This window comes from Erinaceus europaeus, chromosome 20 (genome assembly GCF_950295315.1).
Source record: "Erinaceus europaeus chromosome 20, mEriEur2.1, whole genome shotgun sequence".
NCBI classification, from domain to species: Eukaryota; Metazoa; Chordata; class Mammalia; order Eulipotyphla; family Erinaceidae; genus Erinaceus; species Erinaceus europaeus.
In genome coordinates, this window is record NC_080181.1 from 21,051,469 (window position 1) to 21,075,917 (window position 24,449).

Here is a 24,449-nt window from a genome sequence, read left to right on the forward strand (position 1 = left end):
CAACACTCGAGGCTGAGCCTCACCTGCATGTGAGTGGGATATGAGCTACCAGGAGCCTGAGCAGAAGGTGTAGGAGGCGAAGCAGCGACAGCAGGGGCTGGTGCTGAGGCTGCTTGTGGGGTGGGTGCTGCCGAGGAATCCAATGTATAATTTTTAAAGGCCTCAATATCCTCAGGCCTAAGGAAGAGAAAGAAGGCATAAGTATGAGGGGATATATTATAAAGCAGATTCAGCGGCTACCGAAGCAGTTGCATAAGCCTTTAACTCCTAATTTCTCTCAGTTTTGGGTTAAAATACTCCACACTCAGCATCTCCCAAACTCCATAGGTTACCAAATACTACTCACTTGTCAACTGTGATACAGATGATGGATCCAACTGGAACATCTCTGGTACCTTCAGCAACAAGTATTTTTGCCATATAACACTCCTCCATGCTCTCAAATCCAACAGTGGCTTTATCAGTTTCCACCTTTTAACACAAAAGCAAGAGTTGAGGCTTGTGCTGTCAGTACAAATATTATTAGTTTGCATCTAGAATCATGTCAAGATAAAGCTTCTAGCACAGATTTTAAAGAACACTTAAATTTTAGCTGCATGATCCAGGAGGTGGCACAATGGATAAAGCATTGAAAACCCAAGCAGGAAATCCCAAATTCAATCCTAGGTATCACAAGTGCCAATAGTGAATGCTCTGGTTCTCTCCCCAACCCCCCCCCCCAAATATTTGTTTATTTTGGGAGAAATTTTAACTAATTTAACAAATTCATCAATTTGGTTAGATGTTGACAACTTAATCTCAACAATGTTCTCTAATTTAAAAAATTTTTTTTTAACTTATAATTTTGAATAGAGACAGAAATTCAGAGGGAAGGGGAGATAGAGATAGAGAAATACTTCACTGCTTATGAAGCTTCCCCCTTGTAGACGGGGACCAGGGGATAGAACCTGGATCCTTGTGCACTGTAGTGTGTGCACTGAACCAGGTGTGCCACCATTCGATCCAAAAATGTTAAGATTGTTTAGCAAAGAGAACTACTCACTCAGAAAATTAATGGTACAGTCTGTTCAACTAAGGCAGTACCTTCTAACACATTTCCACACTGTAAAACAACTTACCTCTGCAATTAGTTCACCCTCATTGATTTTTTCCCCTTCCCTTTTTTCCCACCGGGCTATGGTGCCTGCCTGCATGGTGGGGGAAAGAGAGGGCAATGGAACCTGCAAAAGAAAAAGGGAACCACACGAAAATTAAAAGGGGAACCCAACTCTCAGTCTAGTTTAATGTTTCATTCAATGTAATCTAATTTACCCTAAAGTTTTTTTTTGGGGGGGAGAAAGCATAAGGGCTATGCAAAGAGGCTCTGGGGTCCCAGATTCACTCCCCAGCAGCACTTTAAGCCGGTGCTGAGCAGAGATTTCTGTACCTTTCTCTATGTATCTCTCTTTAAAAAAAAAAAAAAAAAGGGGGGGGGGAGAGTCGGGCGGTAGCTCAGCGGGTTAAGTGCAGGTGGCACAAAGTGCAAGGACCGGCCTAAGGGTCCCTGTTCGAGCCCCTGGCTCCCCACCTGCAGGGGAGTCACTTCACAAGTGGTGAGGCAGGTCTGCAGGTGTCTATCTTTCTCTCCCCCTCCCTGTCTTCCCCTCCTCTCTCCATTTCTCTCTGTCCTATCCAACAACGACGACATCAGTAACAACAATAACTACAACAATAAAACAATAAAGGGCAATAAAAGGGAATAAATAAATTTTTTTTAAAAAAAAATCGGGAGCCAGGCGGTAGCGCACCTGGTTAAGTGCTCACATTACAGTGCACAAGAACCCGGGTTCAAGCCCCTGATCCCCATCTGCAGGCGGAAAGCTTCATGAGTGGTGAAGCAGGGCTGCAGGTGTCTCTCTATCACCCCCTTCCCTCTCCATTTCTGGCTGTTTCTTTCCAATAAGTAAATAGATGCTTTTTTTAAAAAAATCAATATTTAAAAAACATATATGTCGAATCCCATCACCCGCTGGCTACTGGGGGTTAAAAAGGAAATTTCTTTTTTGATGGTTAATGTTTATTTATTTAGGACAGAGACAAGAGGAATTGAGAAAGAAGCAGGAGATCGGGAGGGAGACACCTGCAGCCCTGCTTCAAGCTCCCACTCGGCCAGCCCCATACAGGTGGGAACCAGGGGCTTGAACCCGGGTCCTGCTGCCAGAAGTCGGGCTCCTGGGTTCCAGCTTCCCTCTCCGCGCCGCCCTGCAAGTCTGAACGTGGTTCTCGACCGCCTTTGCACACCGTCCCGGGCCTGGAGCTGTTCTTTCATTGCAAAAGACATCCACGGAGGGAAGCCCAGGATTTCGAGCGCCGGGCAGGGAGATGGCATAATGGTTCTGCAAAAGCCTCTCACGGGAGCCAGAGGCGCTCCGAGGCCGCAGGTTCAAGCCCCAGCACCGCCAGGAGCCACAGCTGAGCGGGGGCGGGTGGGGTCAGGCTGGTGTCGGGGAAAAGGGCGACGCCCTGAGGCCCCCCCCCCCCAAGGGAGGGTCCCAGGCCAAGCCGTCAGCCCTGAAAGGCGGCGCGGTGCGGCGAAGGGCTGGGCTGGGGCTCACCTTCTGGTGCGGGGGGAGACTGTAGCTGCGGCGGCTTGACGGCCCCAACAGCTGCAGCAGGAAGCGACTCGGCGAGGAGACCTTGGAGCTGGGGCTCCAGCCACACAGCGCCCGCACCCCGCCATACCGAGCGGCCGCGCTCCTGCACCGAACCGGAACCGGGCCAGCCCGAGGCGTCGGGCACGCAACTCCGGAGCCCTCCTTCAGGGCCGTCAGTCCAGCTTGGAACCCTGCCCCGGGGGCAGCACGCTGGGCCCGTCGCGCACAGACGCGCCACATAGTGTCAGCGACCCCACAGCCCAAAGCCAACGCCGTCTCCGGAGTGACCTCTCTCCGAGAGCAGCGCGGCGCTGCCGTCAGTCACGCCGCGCTGCCGCACGTTGTCGTAAAACGCCGTACCCCGCCCCCTCCCCAGACCAGAGAAGGACAAGATGAACGGACGGGGCGCCCCGCGCGCGGGCGACTCCAGGGGGAACCGGCGAGAGCTGCCGGCTGGCGGGGACGGTGACTCAGAAGGATGGCGGGCTGGAACCTTCCAGTGGCACCAACCCCGGCGCCAGTAAGGGGGAAATCAGCCCTGCTAAAGGGTTTCGAGGTGCTAAGTCCCGCCGAGACCTCCCGACCCGCTGGCCGCCGGAAGGAGGGAGGGAGGGAGGAGGGCGGGGCGGGTGGCCTGAGCAGCTGGGCTGAGGGGCGTGGCCTGAGCAGCTGGGCTGAGGGGCGTGGCCTGAGCAGCTGGGCTGAGGGGCGTGGCCTGAGCAGGTGGGCTGAGGGGCGTGGCCTCGATTTGCAGAAAACCCGGGAAGGTCGAGCGCTTCTGGCCCTCGGGCGGGGACCTGGGTCGCGGTTGCAGGCTGCTCTGGGTTAAGGAGATTCAATTTCAAGTTTGTAGCCCAACCAGAAATCAGAGGAAAGCCGGCTTTCCAGCCAAACGGTGTGAAGGGCAGCCAAGGGGAAAGTAACATGCTGGTATTCGCAGCTACTGTAGCTGGATGGGGCGGTATTCCGTCTGCGGATTCTCGAGTTACAAAACAAGATCCGCCTTTCTGAATTACAGTAGACTTCTTATGTATGATTGTTGGTGGTTGTGAATGGTGTATGTATGTGTACGAGGAACCAGCGCTCCAGCCTGTCCTTTGTTGTCTCTTTGTTTTTATTGTTATATAGTCATGGATCTGAAAAGCCTCTCTGCCATTTAGAATTAAAATTAATAAAAGTTGTACTTGTGGGGGGCAGTGAGTATTGCTTTTTGTAGGGATAAAAATCAGGGAAAAATCTTGAGCACAGTTATGCCCTCCCCCCAAAAAAATCTATACCTGAGTCTCTTGAGGACCAGGTTCAATCCCTGGCACCAAAATAAGACAGAACTGATAGTACTCTGATTGAAAAAGAAAGTTTATAGCTTTTCCCAAATCCTAGTATCCATAAGATATTCAAAACAAATTTGCTATCTTTTTTATTATTATTTTCTTATCTTTTGCCTCCAGGGTTATTGCTGGGGCTCGATGCCTACACTGCAAATCTACTGCTCCTAGAGGCTATTTTTTCCCTTTTGTTGCCCTTGTTGTTTATCGTTGTTGTTGTTATTGTTGCTGTTGTTGAATAGGACAGAAACCGAGAGAGGAGGGGAAGACAGAGAGGAAGAGAGAAAGACACCTGCAGAGTTACTTCACCACTTGTGAAGTGACCCCTCTACAGGTGGGGAGTTGGGGGGTGGAACCAGGATCCTTAGTCCGACCCTTGTGCTTCTCACATGTGCACTTAACCCATTGTGCTACCACTTGGCTCCCAAAATTTACTATCTTTTTCACAAATTGATAAAAGTATTACTATCGACATGTGAGATGATTAAGCTGACACATCTGCCTAACTGAACAGCATGCAGGTAATACGTGTGTAACTTCCAGATTAAATGCAAAATCATGTTTGAAATAAAAATTAGAGCAATTACATTATAACAGTTACATAAAAATACATAATAATTATAAGTAATGGAAGAATAATTGTGACTATAGGGCTTGTATGTAAATCATTAAAATGTTTTAATAATGAACTGGCTAGAATATCTTATTTCTAATGAATTGAATTTAATTAGATTTAAACCTTTTGAGATGATTTTTCAGTTTGCTGTTCACTTTCTTAGATAAGCTTACTTAAACCTTATTTTGCATTTTTCAGTGCACAGTAAATTTGTATTTTGAAGATATTTCTGACTAGCATAATACTTTTTTAAAAAAAAAATTGAATTTATTAATGAGAAAGATAGGAGGAGAGAAAGAACCAGACATCACTCTGGTACATGTGCTGCCAGGGATCGAACTCAGGGCCTCAAGCTTGAGAGTCCGATGCTTTATCCACTGTGCCTCCTCCTCCGGACCACTAGTATAAATAATTCTAAGAGGACAGTCTGAATGTAGGCTAGAAATTCTGTTTGTTCTATCAGTTCTGAGAGAATAGGCCCAATAGCCCCTAAAGTAGGAGTGGAGAACCTTTTTCTCTGCCATGGACCATTTGGATATTTATAACATTCACAGACTACAAAATTCTCAACTTACAAATTAGTATTAAGGGGGCCAGGTGGGTAGCACACTGGGTTAAGCACACATAGTGCCAAGTGTAAGGACACACTCCAGGATCCTGGTTCGAGCCTCCGGCTCCCTGCCAGCACAGGGGTCACTTCATAGACAGTGAAGCAGATCTGCAGGTGTCTTTCTCTCCCATCTCTGTCTTGCCCTCCCCTCTCAATTTCTCTCTGTCCTATCCAACAACAACAGCAGCGGCAGCAACAATGGGAAAAAAATGGCCACCAGGAACAGTGGATTCATAGTGCAGGCACCAAGCCCCAGCGATAACCCTAGAGGGGAAAAAAAAATAGTATTAGGGGCTGGGTGGTGATGCACTTGATTGAGTGAACATGTTTCAATGTACAAGGATCTGGGTTTAAGCCCCTGGTCCTCTCAATGTGCAAGGATCTGGGTTTAAGCCCCCAGTGACTGCAAGGGAAAGCTTCACAAGTGGTGAAACAGTGATGCAAGTGTGTCTCTCCCTATCTCCCCTTCCTCTGGCTGGGTCTCTATCCAATAAATAAGTAAAGATGATAAGATTTTTTTTTTTTAAAGCTCTTGTTGCCTTGATGCGTCAGACCAAATGATTTTTGCTCCCACTTCCTTATCCAGGAATAGTATACAAGAACCTAGGTCATATAGTGAAAGATGGATTCTAGCTAGAGAGCTTAACTTTATGGAGAAGCTGGCCAGGTTAGCACCACCTTGGTGCCTTCTCAGTAAGGAACAAAACAAAACTCCTTGATCCAACAATGGAACAGATTTTATGAAAAATGGGCTGTTCAATTTGTTTAAGGCCCCTAGAAACATAACAAGCTTGAACTTTCTATGAACCATTGACTTCTGATGCATAGGGGCAAGAGGATGGCATAAACATACAGGTAGAATATTAATCTTAATCAATAGGACGTTTGCCTAGCTCTTGTTGTTTTACAGGTACAGGAATAACAAAAAAAACATAGAAACTGTGATGTGATCTCTAGGGAGGAAAGTGCCCCTGGAATGTGAATGTTCCACAAAGTAGGAGGTGTTCCCTACCTGTGCTGTTCTTACTTGGTGATTTTTGTTTTAATAATCAAAGCCTTGGTGATTTTTGTATTAGTGACTAAAGCCTTGGTCATTTTTGTTTTAGTAATCAACACCGTGGTGGTTTTTGTTTTAATGAGCTAAGCCTTAGGAGACTATAAAAATAAAGTTCTGCTTAAGTATGACAGAGATGTCTGCTTGATTCAACATCAACTCCACTCATCTCTCATTCTTCATTCTTCGCTGATGCCCCTCCTCCTCCAGGATACCCTAATGACCTGCTGGGGCTGGCCCCCGGCAGAATGTTAAATCATGATTTTTTAAAAATATAATAACCTATTTTGTGCTGACATTAGGAATACCAGTACAAAAATGACTGTAGCAATAAAGTCATTCTTATCTCCACTCTCCAAGTAGTGAGTAAACATGCTACCAGGGAGATCACTTGAGAAAATTGACTTTCACTAGATGTAAATAGCTTTATTGATTCATTTCCGTCAATAAACATATGTGAAAATGATTAATGGCATTCAGTTTGCAAACTCCATTTTATTCCGTTTGTTTTTTTAATTAGGTCATAAATGTGGTGCATACAGGCAGTTAGAACTGGTTATCCTTTAGATAATCAGAAGCCTCTGGTAACAGTCTTCATGGAAACATATTGCAAAACAGTATACATGGCAATAATCTCTTTGAAAGCAATGGTTGCAAACACTCGTGTTTCTAAGAAAATAAAACTTTACATATATATTTTAAGCAAGCTATACTTCTTAACATAAATTCTGACAAGAGGAGTATGCAATTGTAATGCTCATTTTGTGGAAGATAATTATATTGTGACTGATTTAGGGTCCCTTTGGATTTGATGTAGAGCATAAAGGTACTTTCCTTAGTTTACAGTCTTCTTGTTAAAAAGAGCTGAAAAACTAGTCAGTAAGTAGGGTTACCATTACCAAGTCAACTGAATCTTAAATTCTTTAGGTACAAATTGTAAAGTATTCCAGTTCCAGCTAATTTAATAGATAACAAGAATAATCCTTAGTTTTTAAATGAAGATTTTTTTAAAGAACTGAGCTATTAAACTTATTTTAGGTGACTTTTTTTTTTTAATTTCACAGGTTTAGAGATTATTTTATGAACTCTATACATTCTGTCTTTTTAGCTTCCTAAAGGACTTTTAACCATAGTAGGTGAACTATTTCACATACTTGCCACTAGGAGGCAGAACTAGCTCCATAGGGCAGAATGTTTAAACCATAATAAATCAAAGCACACTCCCCAGAAGGCTCCTGTCTTTAGGAACTGCAATGAATTATCAACACATTTTACACAAGAATTATTGGAGTTACACCCTGTAACAGAGGTGCTTGGTCATTACTGTAGCATAAGAGATTAATGAGCTAGAAGGGAACAATTATCTTATTTACTTGCCTGGACTTGATTTCACTTTCTATGAAGACATTGAAGCCATGTAGCTCCTTTCCCAAAAGACATAGAATTACAAGACAAAGTTGAGGGCTTTGAAAATCTTCTCTGACTTGATTTTCTATGAAAAATTATACCTAATGGTTCAAAACTGTTGGCTGGGGGGGGGGGGATTGATTTGAAAGAGATGTGAAGATAAACAGTATGGGAAATGCAGTAACAGATTTTTGGCCTGGTAACCATGTTGTGTTATAGCAAAATGCTAAAATTCATGCAACAGAGAAATTGGTGACATAAGGACTTTTTCTCTAGTCTGGGGGAACAGGGAATATACTGTTTGCTTTCGTAGTGAATTATTCTTTGACTGAATTTTCCTGGCTCTTCTGGTGAGTAGGAAAAGATCAGGTAAACTGAGATGAAAGATACAAGGTGTCGTTTGCATTCCTTCTATCTACTACAGGAACTTCAAACACATGATGTAAAATGACCTCCACAACTGAAATTGTGGCAGGTAGAATTCGAACAGGAGTTAGCTGTCATCAATATGCCTGTAATAAAATAACATTTGTTTTGAAACCACAAGGGTTGGTAAGAAGAGCCTGTATAAAAGCTACTTGGGTTCTCTTAAGAATGGATACAGAGACAGAATGTGAGAATATACAGAACTCACACTCAAGTTATAAAAATAGACATGGTTCTTAGACAAAAAGCAAGTGAGTACAAAAAAAATTTCCAAACATGAACTGCTTAAAAAAGATAGATCTATGTAAAATAATAAAATGTCATTTTGAGTTCTGGTAGTCTGCTGAAATGGTTGAAAAAGGGGAGAATGAACAAGAGACAGACAGGTCAAGAACCTAGGATTATATGTCTGACTCTTCTGTTTGGCAGTGTACATTGGTGGTCACAGGCAAACTGGTTTTTGGAACTGAAAAAAATATATTATGGCTGATTGGCTGATACTGCTTGGTGGATGAGTAAGAAAACCCAAGCTATTAAAGACATTGGAAGTTTAACTTGTGTTTAGCTTCTACACTTGACAGTATTGCACATGAGAAAGGATTCTAGGTTATTTTCTCACCAAGAATCAGCCGGGCCATTCAGAACTCATGCTCAGTGCCCTGTGGTTTCTATTGTGCCATAAAGGATTGATCATCCTAGACTAACAGAGAACAGCTCTGACCTTGAAGTGAGGAGGAACAGACCGTTAACTCATGCTCAGTACTCACAGGTTACAAATACTGAAAGGAATGAATGGTCTCTCTCCTTTTAATTACAAAGGAGATAGCACGAGTCAGAGAAAGTCCGAAGAGAAAGTAGGTCAAGAAGATATGGGTAGCAGCACCTTTCCATACCTGCCTGGACTTGCCCCCCCCCCCCCCCAAGGAGCCTTTCACTCCTTATGCCTTTCAAACACAAAGTACATCAGCTGAAATTTTTTTTAAAAAGCTCTAAAGTTAAGGAGTCCCCAGAGACAACTAGCAGTCCGTGAAATAACATCCTCTATGGGCAAAAGGGCAAGTTGTGGAACCAGTTAAGACACAAGAGGCAGCCCAAAGTCTTGCTTAAGTTATGTTTTAACAGAGTCTAGCAAAATATGGCCAGCCCTTTCTCCATCCAGTCAACAATTCAGCACCATCCACATCTAGTCCAAAAAATTACTGAAAAGTGGGCTTCACCTTTGGTACCTCATGAGTTATTCTTGGTTTGCAGTCACTGCAAAGAAGCAGACAAGCTGGCACCTTTGCTTTGTCCTTCAGTACAAATGCTGGAACTCTGATTGCCACAACCATCGAGGCCAATAAGATAATACTGTAGCACACAGGATCCAATTTCCAGTTTCTAGATACTAGCAGCCATGGCCCTTAAGGAGCGGGATCGTTCATCCCCATTGGTTAAGGCCTTCGGTTTGTTGTCCTCAGAGTAGAATAAAACACCGTGTTTCCACGGACAAGGGACTCCAGATGAACCCATGGTCTACACTCGGACAGGTATTCTAAGTACCACATGTGACAGGCACAGAAATAGGACAGGTCTGTGGCTGTCACACTTGGAGAAGCTTCCATTTTGGCAGCACAAACTAAAGACTTGGTGTTTTCTGGTTTTGGTCCTCTTTCCTGAGTGATGTAGCCACGGAGAGCTGAGTTCCACAAGCTCCCAATCTAACACTCAGCATTAATTCTCTCCATGATCTTCTTCCACCCAGGCTACAATTTTCCCTTCCCATCCAGGGATGGCATCATCATCATGAAAAACCTATAAAAAAAGGGGGGAGAAGTCTTAATAATCTTGTTAGTAATTATTAAATCACTTAAAAAAAAAAAAGCCACAAGGAAAACAGTAAGACAGGGAGTCTCACTAAACAACTGCTGCTGAGGTGAAAAATAAAGGTTAAAGGATGGAGAAGAGTCCTACCCAGGGGGCTAGGCAGTGGTACACCTGGTTAATCCAGGTTACCATGCACAAGGACCCCATCTGCAAGGGGAAAGCTTCATAAGTGGTGAAGTGAAGCACTGCTGCAGTTGTCTGTCTCTCCCTTCCCTCTAAATTTCTCTCTGTCCTATCAAATTAAAGTAATAAAGTTAAAAAAAAAAAAAAAAAGGAGAGCCCTACTCCATGGATCAACCTGCCAATGACCATATCCAGCAGAGAAGCAATTACAGAAGCCAGAACTCCCGCCTGCACCCCCCAAAAACACTTTGGTCCATACTCTCAGAGGGGTAACCTATAAAGGAAAATAACCAGAGGGCTCTGAACCCCAATTCTACCAGGACCTGAAGTGCTGGTCACCAGGAATCTTTTTTTTGCCATTAGTAAAAAGTAAGTGAATCTGGAAAAGACTAGAGGAAGCCAAGCACTGATTTCCGTCATCTGAGAAAGAAGAGGAAAAAAGGACACTCGGGAATAGGTGTAGTATTAATTAGAAAGAAAATGAAGGCTGGGGGCTGGGTGGTGGTGCACCTGATTGAGTACACATGTTACAAAGCACAAGGACCCAGGCTCAAGCCCCCAGTCCTCACCTGAAGGAGAAAAGCTTCACAAGTGGTGAAGCAGTGCTGCAGGTATCTCTCTGTCTCTCTCCATACCCCACTGTCTCTCAATCTCTGGCTATCTCTATACAATAAATAAAGATATATTTAAAAGAGAAAGAAAGGAAATGAAGGCAAGACCAGAGAAAAATTGGGCAAAATATATAGATATAGATATATACAGATAGATTGCTATAAGCTCAGCCAATTATCTATCGATGGTCTTGGGAGAATTCAAGCAGTTTCCAATGGAGGGGATGCAGATAGAACTCTGGGGATATGGAATAGAATTGAGAGCCCAGAAATGAGGCCCCACACATATGGACATCTAATCTTTGACAAAGGGGCCCAGACCATTACATGGGGAAAGCAGAGTCTCTTCAACAAATGGTATTGGAAACAATGGGTTGAAACATGCAGAAGAATGAAACTGAATCACTGTATTTCACCAAATACAAAAGTAAATTTCAAGTGGATCAAGGACTTGGATGTTAGACCACAAACTATCAAATACTTAGAGGAAAATATTGGCAGAACTCTTTTCCGCATAAATTTTAAAGACATTTTCAATGAAATGAATCCAGTTACAAAGAAGACTAAGGCAAGTATAAACCTATGGGACTACATCAAATTAAAAAGCTTCTTCACAGCAAAAGAAACCACTACCCAAACCAAGAGACCCCTCACAGAATGGGAGAAGATCTTTACATGCCATATATCAGATAAGAGTTTAATAACCAACATATATAAAGAGCTTGCCAGACTCAACAATAAGACAACAAATAACCCCATCCAAAAATGGGGGGAGGACTTGGACAGAATATTCACCACAGAAGAGATCCAAAAGGCTGAGAAACACATGAAAAAATGCTCCAAGTCTCTGATCGTCAGAGAAATGCAAATCAAGACAACAATGAGATACCACTTCACTCCTGTGAGAATGTCATACATCAGAGAAGGTAGCAGCAGCAAGTGCTGGAGAGGGTGTGGGGTCAAAGGAACCCTCCTGCACTGCTGGTGGGAATGTCAATTGGTCCAGCCTCTGTGGAGAACAGTCCGGAGAACTCTCAGAAGGCTAGAAATCTCTCCTGGGGATATATCCTAAGGAACCCAACACATCCATCCAAAAAGATCTGTGTACACATATGTTCTTCGCAGCACAATTTTTAATAGCCAAAACCTGGAAGCAACCCAGGTGTCCAACAACAGATGAGTGGCTGAGCAAGTTGTGGTATATATACACAATGGAATACTATTCAACTGTAAAAAATGGTGACTTCACTGTTTTCAGCTGATCTTGGATGGACCTTGAAAATTTCATGTTAAGTGAAATAAGTCAGAAACAGAAGGATGAATATGGGATGATCTCACTCTCAGGCAGAAGTTGAAAAACAAGATTAGAAAAGAAAACACAAATAGAACCTGAAATGGAATTGGCGTATTGCACCGAAGTAAAAGACTCTGGGGTGGGTGGGTGGCGAGAATACAGGTCCATGAAAGATGATGAATGAGATAGTGGGGGTTGTATTGTTAAATGGAAATCTGGGGAATGTTATGCATGTACAAACTATTGTATTTACTGTTGAATGTAAAACATTAATTCCCCAATAAAGAAATAAATTATAAAAAAAAAAAACTCTGGGGATGGGAATGGTGTGGAGTTATACCCCTATTATAATTTTGTAAATCAGGATTAAATCACTAATAAAAAATAAATAAAAAAGATAATGGGGAAGGGGGAGATAGCATAATGGTTATGCAAAGAGATTCTCATGCCTGAGGCTCTAGGTCCCAGGTTCAATCCCCTGTACCACAGCTAGCCAGAGCTGAGCAGTGCTTTGGTAAAATAATGGAGATATCCAGAGCTAACTCCCTCAATAGTGCATGTAATAGTAGGATGTTTCTCTTCTCTCTTTAATTCTTTTTTCTCCTCTCTTTCTGCTTTCTAGTGCTTTTTTTTTTTCTTTTCTTTTTTCTACCAAAGCACTGCTCAGCTCTGGCTTATGGCAGTGTGGGACCTTCAGGCATGGATGTGCTTTTACATAACCACTATGCTATCTATGTCTCCCACCTTCATTTTTTTTTTTAATTAGAGACAGATATTAGAGAGGAGATACTGCATCATCACCCCATCATTCAGGGAAGTCCAAAGTCCACCATGGTGCTCCCAGGTAGTGCTAAGACTCAAATTCAGGACCTCCACATGATAAAGTGTTAGCTCTACTGGGTAAATGATCTCCTAGTCCCGTATTTTCTTTTTGAAATGAAAATTGAAACCGGGGTGGTAGTGCAGCGGGTTAAGTGCAGGTGGCGCAAAGCACAAGCACCGGCATAAGGATCCCGGTTCGAGCCCCCATCCCCACCTGTAGGGGAGTCGCTTCACAAGCAGTGAAGCAGGTCTGCAGGTGTCTATCTTTCTCTCCTCCTCTCTTACCCTCCTCTTACCCTCCTTACCCTGTCTTACCCTCCTCTCTCCCTTTCTCTCTGTCCTATATAACAACGATGACATCAATAACAACAACAATAAAAAACAAGGGCAACAAAAAGGAAAATAAATAGAAAAAAAATAAAAAAAAAAAGAAAATTGTAACCAAGGAGCTCTTTGAGTAGTATAGGCTTCAGGGTCCAATAACAACCCACCACATCCCTGTACCTCCTCTTTGACAGTGCCAAACTCAGGATCCAGCGCCTTGAAGTGATAACGGTGATTTCCTTCCCGGTCAATAGCTGCCTTAAAATCCTTCAGTGTCACCTCCCCCAACCTGTAACAACAGAAGAGAGCACTAAAATATACAGTTAGAAAGATAAAAGGTCAACTAAACCCAGGCCACTAAAATAACAGCAGGTAGGGAGCCAGTCACCACTAAAGAAGAAAAAATGGGGTGATCTGAAATTTTAAAATAGATTTATTCTTCAGTAGCATCCAAATAACTTACCTCTGTTTTTCCCCTGGAAATAAAATGGACACTCTAATCTGTAGAACTACCATCAATTTGTCTGAATTCTTTTGATTTCCTTTTGTGCAATAGTATTCCATTTCCCTAGGCAGGGAGTCACTAAGTTTAAAACATTATTTTTGGAATAGAAATAATTATTTTTGGAAAAGAAAAAAATTATTTTTGGAAAAAAATTATATGATCATATAATTCACTAGATCACTCACTAGTAAAAAGGTTAAAGAGAAAACTCCCGGGCAGGGGTAGATAGCATAATGGTTATGCAAAGAGACTTTCATGCCTGAGGCTCCAAAGTCCCAAGTGTCACTAGGTTTAAAAAATTATTTTTGGAAAAAAATATGAATTCTTACTAGATTAATTACAGAATAGTAATATAGATTGATGGTTAATTTAGCCTGTAGTGCCAGGCTATGGCCATGGCTCTCAGCAGAAGTTATTTTGACTAGATAAGTATTCCTTCAGTTTTAGAATACTCTCTTTGGGGCTGGCCTGCTGGCGGCATGCTTGGTTGAGCACGTTACAATATTCAAGGACTGGGTTCAAGCCCCTGGTCCCCACCTGCAGGGGAAAAGCTTTACAAGTGGTGAAGCAGTGCTGCAGGTGTCTCTCTTTCTCCCTCTGTATCTTTCCCTACCCTTTCAATTTCTGGCTATCTCTACCCAATAAATAAAAAGATAATACAAAAACTTAAATAAATACAAAACTCTCCTCTAAAGTAAACAGACTGTCTCTAAGACTGTAAGAACTATAGTGGTTATCAGTGGGAGGTGGGGCACAGAACTTTGGTGGTAGGTGGATATATGATCATATAATTCACTAGATCACTAATAAAAAGTTTAAAGAGAAAACTCCAGGGCAGGGGTAGATAGCATAATGGTTATGCAAAGAGACTTTCATGCCTGAGGCTCCAAAGTTCCAGGTTCAGTCCCCTGCACCATCATAAGCCAGAGCTAAGCAGTGCTCTGGTGAAAAGAATGAAAAAGAAAAGAAAAGAAAAGAAAAAGAAAACTCCCCTAACCCAGACCAAGTCAGCAGATTCTCCAAGAGAGGGGAAACCTATAATCACTATTAGTCAGCCTCAGACTTTTAATTAAAAGGTTTCTTTAGTTTTATTTATTAGAGAGATAGGAGAGAGAAAGACAACCAGACATCACTCTGGTACGTCTGCTGTTAGGGATCAAGCCCAGGACCTCATGCTTGATAGTTTTTAATATGAATTGGTTGGGAGAGCACACATTGAACGCACATATTACAGTACACAAGGGCCCAGGTCAAGCCCTTGTCCCCACCTGTAGGTGACTCTCTTTCCATCTCTATCTCCCTTTCCCCTCTAAACTTCGCTGTCTCTATGCAAGATAAATAAAATATTTTTTTAAAGATTTAAAAAGTGGGGGTTGTATTGTTATATGGAAAACTAGGAAATGTTATACATGTACAAACTATTGTATTTATTGTCGAATGTAAAAAAATTAAAAAAAGGTAAAAAAAAGAAAGTCAAACTAAAAAAAAAAAGATTTTATTTACTTATTCATGAAGAAGATAGGAGGAGAGAGATAAATAACCAGACATTACTCTGGTACATGTGCTGCTGGGTATTGAACTCAGGACCTCATGCTCAAGAGTCGAAGGCTTTATCTACTGCACTACCTCCCGGACTGCAATAAAATGTTTTTTAAAAATATTTTTGGGAGTCGGGCGGTGGCGCAGTGGGTTAAGCGCACGTGACGCAAAGCGCAGGGACCAGCGTAAGGATCCCGGTTCGAGCCCCCGGCTCCCCACCTGCAGGGGAGTCGCTTCACAGGCGGTGAAGCAGGTCTGCAGGTGTCTGTCTTTCTCTCCCCCTCTCTGTCTTCCCATCCTCTCTCCATTTCTCTCTGTCCTATCCAACAACAAAGCAACGTCAACAATGGCAATAATAACCGCAACGAGGCTGCAACAACTAGGGCAACAAAAAGGGGGGAAAATGGCCTCCAGGAGCGGTGGATTCATGGTGCAGGCACCGAGCCCAGCAATAACCCTGGAGGAAAAAAAAATTTTTTATTTACTTATTATTGGAAAGAGACGGACAGAAATCGAGAGGGAAGGAGGAGATAGGGAGGAAGACCTGCTGCCCTGCTTCACCACTCATGAAGCTTCCCCCCTGCAGGTGGGGAGGTAGGGGCTTTGAACCTGGGTCCTTGTGCACTGTAATGTGAGCACTTAACCAGGTGCGCCACTGTCTGGCCCCCTAAATAAAATATTTTTTAAATTATTTTTTTAAAAAAGAGAAATATGAAATATTTCACTAGAAATATTCTCTAGAATATTCACTAGACATATTCTCACTAGATTAGTTACAGAATAGTAATAAAGACTGATGGGTAATTGAGCCTGCAGTGCTAGGCTGTGGCCACTGCCAGCAGAAGTTATTTTGAGTAAATAAAAAAACTTTTGTTAACTTGGAGTATATGTGCACCTACCAGGATTGGGAGCACTACAGGTGTCTATGGACCTAAAAGCAAGTGATGCCACTGGTTAGTGCGAAAGCTAGAAGTGGAATTTCTATCTCCTGTGCTTTTCTCTCTTTACATTCTGCCTCCCAGACACTTCTCTGCTGGCCAGATAAGCAGCAACTAACTGGTGGATCTGCATTCCTGACCTTTAGTGAAGAGAAAGAATGAGCTCAAAATCTCACCTCTTTGGTATATTGACCATGAAGGGCGTAAGTGACCGGTCAGTGAAATAGAGCACTTTAGTGCAGGTGCTGCTGACAGTTGGAGAGCTCTGTGAGTGAGACAACTCTGCAGAGAGAGACACTGAAGTCAGACCATTCAACTGGCTCCCAACCACCCAGGAGAATAAAGCTGTCTGAGATTACAACACAGCACTCACACTCTTGCCAAATCCCACAACCATAGTGTGTGACCCACAGGAAATCTCGACTGGGGCCAGAAGACAAGAGGTGCTTCAGATATGGACACCATCACAGGGGCTATCCGTTTTCATTCATTCCAGGTATTTCTAGCAAAGGAATTCCAACAGTTCTGATAGGTAGTGTTGCTAAGAGTCAAACGAGACCTGGACAGCCTGGCAAGATCTCCGCTAGCATGGACAAACACTTTACAGGAACAGCAGACAATAGACAATGACAACATGTGGGACTTGGATATCAGTGACAGAATGCTCTTGTGCTCCATGAATAGAGAAATGAATAGGAACAACGCAACGTTAGCAACTCAAGAGTCCAAGGTACCTTTGGCTTCCAGTCTAAAAGCTATAAAAGATCTACCTTATTTTTTGTAGCTACATAGAATCTACAGGTGTTTGTGCTGGGTCTTTTTTTTTTTTTGGTTGTGTTGTCACCAGAGCTTCACCACTCCAGCTGACTTTTTCAGACAGACAGGCAGGCAGGAAGAGAAAGGGAAAGGCACCACAGCACTGAAACTTCCCACAGCATGATGGGGGCCGGGTTTGAACTTGTGTGGTGCACAAGATAAAACTGTCACACTGTCTAAGTTATTTTGCTGGTCTGATTCTGTTACTTTTGACTCTGGCTTCTTAATCCACATTTTGCCTCTACTCTTTGTGTGGGTACTTATGAAAAAATGTAACTTATGCATAGCAGTGATTATAATTTTAAAAGATGAGGAGTGGCTGGGAAATAGCTTAATGGTTATGCAGAAACTTTCATGTCTGAAGCTTTGAAGTCCCAGGTTAAACCTACACTGATAAAAATAAACATCCTCAACATGGGCAACAAAAAAGGGAATAAATTAATATTTATAAATATTTATAAATAAATAAATATCCTGGGAGTCGGGCAGTGGTGCAAAGCACAAAGACTAGCATAAGGATCCCAGTTCGAGCCCTCGGCTCCCCACCTGCAGGGATGTCACTTCACAAGTGGTGAAGCAGTTCTGCAGGTGTCCATCTTTCTCCCTCTGTCTTCCTCTCCTTTCTCCATTGCTTTCTATCCTATCCAACAACAACGACATCAATAACAATAATAACTACAACAATAAAACAACAGGGGCAACAAAACGGAATAAATAAATATTTTTAAAAAGGGCAGGGGAGATAGTGTAATGGTTATGCAAACAGACTCTCATGCCTGAGGCTCCAAAGTCCCAGGTTCAATTCCCCGCACCACCATATGCCAGAGTTGAGCAGTGGCCTGGTGTTTCTGTCTCTCTCTCCCTCTGCCTCTCTTTCATAAATAAAATAAGTAAAATATTTTTAAAAAGATTTAAAAATAAATAAATATCCTCTGATAAAAATAAATACAAAAGAGAAAAGACTGGTCACAATCTTTTATCACAATACTCAAAAAAATTAAACTTTCTGGCTAAAGGATCCCGGTTCGAGCCCCCGGCTCCCCACCTACAGGGGAGTCGCTTCACAGGCGGTGAAGTAGGACTGCAGGTGTCTGTCTTTCTCTCCTCTCTCCATTTCTCTCTGTCCTATCCAACAACAACGACATCAGTAACAACAACAATAATAACTACAACAATAAAACAAGGGCAACAAAAGGGAATAAATAAATACAAAAAAATAGAAAAAAAATTAAACTTTCATTAAAATTTCTCTTGCATATGCAGCCCTAAGTTCAAGCTGCATCATTTATAATAGCCAAAGGATGGCAGCAACCAAAATGTAAATATAAAAAAAACAATATAGTGGGGGGCTGGGTGGTGGCACAACTGGTTGACCGCACACATTACAGTGTGCAAGAACCTGGGTTTTAGGTCCTGGGCCTCACAGGACAGGAGCTTCATAAGTGGTGAAGCAGTGTTTTAGGTGCCTCTCCCTCTGGCTCTCTCACTCTCTCTCTTCCTATCATCCCCCTTCTCTTTTAATTTCTCTATCTCATCAAAAAAGAAAGGGAAGGGAACAAACAACAATATAGTAATGAATGTGAAAGATGACAAAAAAAAAAAAACTCTATCCCCCAAATATTAGTAGCATAAAAAATACAGAACTTCCTAAGAAGCAAGGAGTCTTTAACAAGCAACAATGAGTAGTAACACGTAGTTACTTCCCTGGACAGACAACCCCACCAATGTGTCCTGGAGCCCCGCTTCCTCAGAGCCCCACCCCACTAGGGAAAGAACGAGACAGGCTGAGAGTATGGATCAACCTGTCAACACTAATGTTCAGCGGAGAAGCTATTACAGAAACCAGACCTTCCACCTTCTGCACCCCATAATGATCCTGGGTCTGTACTCCCAGAGGGATAAAGAATAGAGAAGCTTTCAAGGGAGGGAATTGGATATAGAGCTCTGGTGGTGGGAAATGTGTGGGGTTGTACCCCTCTTATCCTGTGGTCTTGTCAATATTTCCATTTTACAAATAAAAATTAAAAACAAAACAAAACACGTACTTACTTGAATCAGGGGGCCAAGACTCCCGGTATTCACTACCTGCTTGCTTTCTGGGTGACTTGCCCCGAGCCTGGTGAGTCACACAAAAATCACAAGTTGTGATCAATGAATCAAAATTTAACCAAAAAACTTAAATCATAAAAGTATACCTAGCACTTTCTAACAAAGACCTAAAACCTAGATATACACCAGTTTCTGTGAGAGAGAACATACGTTCACACGTATCCATAAACTACTGCAAAATATATACCTGAAAGCAGAAGTACACTAGTGTTTGCAGTGAGTACCCCCCCTAACACTTCCTCTCCACTATTCCAAGCTTTGGGTCCATGATTGCTCAACAATTTGTTTGGCTTCGTATGTTAACTCTCTTTTTAGCCACCAGGGTCCAGATGCCATCAGGATGCTGGCCAGGCTTCCCTGGACTGAAGACCCCACCAATGTGTCCTGGAGCTCCGCTTCCCCAGAAACCCATCCTACTAGGGAAAGAGAGGCAGACTGGGAGTATGGACTGACCAGTCAACGCCCATGTTCGGCAATTACACAAGCCAGACCTTCCACCTTCTGCAACCCACAATGACCCTGGGTCCATGCTCCCAGAGGGATAGAGAGTGAGGAAGCTATCAGGGGAGGGGATGGGATATGGAGATTGGGTGGTGGGAATTGTGTGGAGTTGTACCCCTCCTACCCTATGGTTTTGTTAATTTATCCTTTCATAAATAAATTTTTAAAAAAGTATACCTAAAACACCCACTTTTTTTTTTTTAAGTGATGGTCAATTAAAAAAATTTTTTTTTTTCCTCCAGGGTTATTGCTGAGTCTTGGTGGCTGTACTACAAAACCACTGCTCTTGAAGACCTTTTTTTTTTTTTCATTTTATTGGATAGGACAGATATAAATTGAGAGAGGAGGGGGAGATAGAATGGGGGAGAGAAAGGTAGACACCTACAGACCTGCTTCATCACTTGTGAAGCGACCTTCCTGCAGGTGGCCAGCTGGGGGCTTGAATCAGGATCCTTGCATATGTCCTTATGCTTTCTACTATGTGTACTTAACCTGGTGTGCTACTGCCCAGCCCCCAATTTTTAAAAATTTTTACTATATTTATTTATTGGATAGAGACAGCCAGAAATCAAGAGGGAAGGGAGGTGACAAAGAGGGAGAGAGACAGTGAGATACCTACAGCCCTGCTTCGCTACTCGTAAAGCTTTCCCCCTGCAGGTGGGGAAAACATACACTTTTAAAACTACATTTATATATAAAATTGAGCATATTTACCTTAAAAAAAGGTTTTCCATTTCCAATATATGTTCTCATATCGTTTCTATTCTAAAGCCAAATTCATGAAGAGGGAGGTGCACCAGGGAGGAAAATCAGTGGTAAAAAGGGACCCTCTGGTAGCCAGGCAGTGGCGCACATGATTAAGCACGCACATTACAGTGCACAAGGATCCAGGTTCAAGTTCCTGGTCCCCACCTGCAGGGGGAAATCTTCACGAGTGGTGAAGCAGTGCTGCAGGTGTCCCTCTGTCTCTCTCCCTTTCTATCTCCCTTCCCCTCTCAATTTCTCTCTGTCTCTGTCCAATAATAAATAGATAAATTAAAAAAAAAAAAAAGAGACACTCTCGGGCCAAGAAAGGTAGTTCTTTAGCCAGTTGAACAGTTGCTCAGAGCAAAAGTCACCATGAACTTACTCCTTGGACTTCAAACCCCGAAGAATCGTCAGCTCCAATCAGAGGTTAACCAAGGGAGACACCAACTATGGTCTTCAGTAGCAGCTTACACAGCAGCACTCCCTTCATCCAAATTAAAACTGAGTGTCTGGGAAGCTGGCTCAGCAGGCAGAGCCCATGCTTTTCAAGATGAGGCCTTGAGTTCAATCCTTAGATACCACATATGGCCAAAGACGTGCTCTGGTATCTCTCTAATTTAATGGAAAAAAAAAAATGATACACTTTTTCCTCTTTTTTTTGGGTAAGATATCTGTATCTTTATATCACTCAGGTAGATGCAGTATCATGGACTGAACTCAGGACCTCATATTCTTAGCTTTAAAGTTATTTTTTTAATATATATATTTATTTATTTATTTTGCCTTTTGTTGCCCTGTTTTTTTACCGTTGTAGTTATTATTATTGTTGTTATTGATGCTGTCATTGTTAGGACAGAGAGAAATGGAGAGAGGAGGGGAAGACAGAGAAGGGGAGAGAAAGATAGACACCTACAGACCTGCTTCACCGCCTGTGAAGCGACTGCCCTGCAGGTGGGGAGCCGGGGGCTCGAACCGGGATTCTTACGCCAGTCCTTGCACTTTGCGCCACCTGCACTTAACCCATTGCGCTACCACCCAACTCCCTAGCTTTAAAGTTCTAACCATTGTATCACCTCCCAGATTATATTTATTTATTTATTTACTTGAGACAAAGAGAAATTGAGAGGGAAGGGGGAAGGGGGAAAGGGAAAATAGAGAACTGTAGCACTGCTTCACTGCTTATGAAGCTTATCTCCTGCAGGTAGGAACAGGAGGATTGAACCCAGGGCTTTGTGCATGGTGTGTGTGCTTTACCAAGCATACTACTGCCCAGCCCTTAATAAATTTGTAAAGTATATATATTAAAAATAGGTAGGGGTGAGGGACAGGGGAGATAGCATAATGGTTATGCAAAGGCTCATGCCTGAGGCTCTCAAGTCCCAGGTTCAGTCCCCTACACCGCCATAAGCCAGAGCTGAGCAGTACACTGGTAAAAAATAAATAAATAGGGACCATGTGGTGGTGCACCTGGTTGGAGACACACGTTACAGTGCATTACAGTACACAAGGACCCAGGTTCAAGCCCCTGGTCCCCACCTGCAGGGGGAAAGCTTCACAAGTGGTGAGGCAGGGCAGCAGGTAATTTCTGCCTCTCTCCTCTGTCTCCCCCTTCCCTCTTGAATTCTGACTGCCTCTATCCAATAAATAAAGAAAGATAATTTTTAAAAATTAAAATAAAAAAATAAAGGTGAGGAGCTAGCTCACTGGATAAGGCACATGCACAAGGCCCTGGGTTCAAACCCAGGCATGATATGGTAACATCACACCACCAGGGGAAGCTCCACAGATGGCAGAGCGGTCCTGTAATGTCTCTTTCTCTTAAGAGAGAAAAAAGCTGGTCCAGGAGCAGTGGGATCACACACATATGTGTGGGGTCACATGCACATGAAGCTAGTGCTGCAAATTAAATAAATGAAACTGCTAAAAAATAAATGAATAAATAAATAAATAAGCTTGTTCAGGAGAATGCCCAAGAGAATCACCCCAAAAGGAGGGTTACCCGTCTCTCCTGCTTCTTCAGGGTCTCCATGACATGCAGGCGCTCCATGAGGCTGGAGATGCCCTGCTCTAGGCTGTCGATGGTGTGGTGCTGGGGGTCGTGGCCACTGAAGCTATTGCGCAGGCTGCGGAGGGCGTCTCGGACAAGCTGCAAGTCGCTGGTCTGTGGGCAGAAGTGTGGTGCTGTTGCCAAGGCACAGATAACCAGCTTCAGGAACAGAGGGGAGAGGGCTCCAGGATTTTTTTTTAAATATTTTATTTATTTCTCGGATGAGACAGAAATTGAGAGGAAAGGGGAAAATAGAGGAGGAGGAGAGAGAGACCTACAGCACTGCTTCACCACTTGCAAAACTTTCCCCCTGCAGGTGGAGACGGGGGGTTTGAACTCAGGTCCTTGTACACTAATGTGTGCTCCCACCTGGACCTCCTGATTTTTTAATTTATTAATGAGAAAGGAGGAGAGAGAAAGAACCAGACATCACTCTGGTACATGTGCTATGGGGAACTGAACTCATACCTCATGCTTGAGAGTCCAATGCTTTACCACTGCGCCACCTCCCGGACCACGATTTCTTTTTTTTTTTTTTTTAAGGGAAGTGTGAGCTGTAAGAAAGTGCCCTCCACAGCTGCAGGCCCAGGAAATCTTTCTTTGGGAAAGTAGATGGTTCACATCTTTAGACACACAGCAGATGCAACAATCAGGAGCCTGAACCTACTGGCGATGGTTATGGCCCTTGTGTTTTCTGCTGGATCTAACAGGTCTGCACTCAAATCCAAAGAACCTACCTCTCTGTGGGCGTTAGAAGCAGCTCCTTTTCCTGTCAGTGGGAGGAGAAAACCATTGCTTTGAGAGTTGTGACTGTTGTAGTCTGTCACCTACAGCAAGAAGAGATGGTGCCTGTTATAACTGAGAATTTCCGACTAATTGTTGTGAGTTGCTTTTCCTGCTATCTGTCACTTCCCTAAGTAGGGTACAACCACACATTTGTTTACAGTCTCTAGATTGGGAGACAGCTCAACCAGTAGGGCATTTGTCTTACTACTCATAAGTTCAGGTTTCAATCCTAGCATTATATGGGAGCATCCCAGCACTAGGGGAACTCCAGGGAAGGTGGAACAGTGCTGTGATGGTTCTCCCTCTCCCTGTTGATCTATCTGTCCTTCTCTGTCTCTATCTCTGTTTGTCTGAAATGAAAGAAAAAAAAAAAAACTCAGTCTGGGATCAGTGGCATCTTGGTAATATGAGGTCCCAGTGCTACCCCCCCCAAAAAAAAATAATAAAGTCTCTAAAATCAAAGTTTCATGAATACAGAGATGCTTTCCCCTTTGGCACTGTTGTACACCCAGTATATGACACTTGCCAGGCATTGATGAATGTGGAAGGAATGAAGTGGAAACCTCAGCCTGGAAGCTGCCCACATCACCTTAGCTTTTGCCTGGGTCCCAAGGAAGGAGAAGGCTCCAGCATGTCATGTCCTTGCTTCAACAGTATAAATATAAGAACCATCACTTACCATAGTAGTATTTTTTATTTTTCCTCCAGGGTTATCACTCTGGCTAGGTGCCTGCACTACAAATATTCTGCTCCTGGAGGCCATTTTTTCCCCCATTTTGTTGCCCTTGTTGTTGTTATTGTTGGATAGGACAGAGAGGTTGAGAGAGGTGGGAAGACAGAGGGGGAGAGAAAGATAGACACCTGATGACCTGCTTCACTGCCTGTGAAGCGACTCCCCTGCAGGTGGGGAGCCGGAGGCTGGAACCGGGGTCCTTACACTTACTCTTTGCCATGTGCACTTACCCCACTGCACTGCCACCTGGCCCCCCACTGGCATTTTTCAAGCCTGGCTTTGCTGTGCCAGCGGGATCTTCCATTTATTTTTTATTTCCTTTTAAAAGGATTTATTTATTAATGGGTAGGGTGAAAACCAGAGCATCCTTCTGGCACATGCAATGCCAGGGATTAAATTCAGGACTTAAGGTCTGAGAGTCCAACACTTTATTCACTGTGCCATATCCCAGGTCACTCTACCAGTTGTTTTCACTTGGATCATCATGTATGTGTTTTATAATGACAGAGTGCCACTATGCGCTATTTCCATTTTACAGATGAGCCTGTTTCAAAGGTTCAGAAGCTAAGCAACTTGAGGTCACAGGTAGAAAAAAGGGGGGAGGATGGGTGTGTGTG

General features: G+C 43.2%; 2 protein-coding genes across 8 annotated transcripts in view; both read right to left on the minus strand.

Annotated features, from left to right (window-relative positions):
- Positions 1-3,016, minus strand: part of DLAT (dihydrolipoamide S-acetyltransferase) — a 38,013-nt gene extending 34,997 nt beyond the window's left edge. Inside the window, exons 1-4 of the mRNA XM_007537466.3 lie at positions 2,595-3,016; positions 1,119-1,220; positions 347-471; positions 24-177 (exon numbers count right to left, since the gene is read on the minus strand). Coding sequence (XP_007537528.1) covers positions 24-177; positions 347-471; positions 1,119-1,220; positions 2,595-2,873 — 660 coding nt within the window. The 5' untranslated portion in view covers positions 2,874-3,016. The remainder of the gene's footprint in view (positions 1-23; positions 178-346; positions 472-1,118; positions 1,221-2,594) is intronic.
- A 3,622-nt stretch (positions 3,017-6,638) lies between these two features.
- Positions 6,639-24,449, minus strand: part of DIXDC1 (DIX domain containing 1) — a 100,766-nt gene continuing 82,955 nt past the window's right edge. For 5 of the 7 annotated variants that reach the window (XM_060180073.1, XM_016195371.2, XM_060180072.1 and 2 more), the window contains 6 exons: positions 23,051-23,140; positions 22,266-22,427; positions 18,959-19,025; positions 16,270-16,375; positions 13,292-13,400; positions 6,639-9,865 (listed from right to left, as the gene is read on the minus strand). In XM_060180073.1, coding sequence (XP_060036056.1) covers positions 9,785-9,865; positions 13,292-13,400; positions 16,270-16,375; positions 18,959-19,025; positions 22,266-22,427; positions 23,051-23,140 — 615 coding nt within the window. In that variant the 3' untranslated portion in view covers positions 6,639-9,784. The remainder of the gene's footprint in view (positions 9,866-13,291; positions 13,401-16,269; positions 16,376-18,958; positions 19,026-22,265; positions 22,428-23,050; positions 23,141-24,449) is intronic. The other 2 variants (XR_009546780.1, XM_060180074.1) reach the window with 2 other exon arrangements.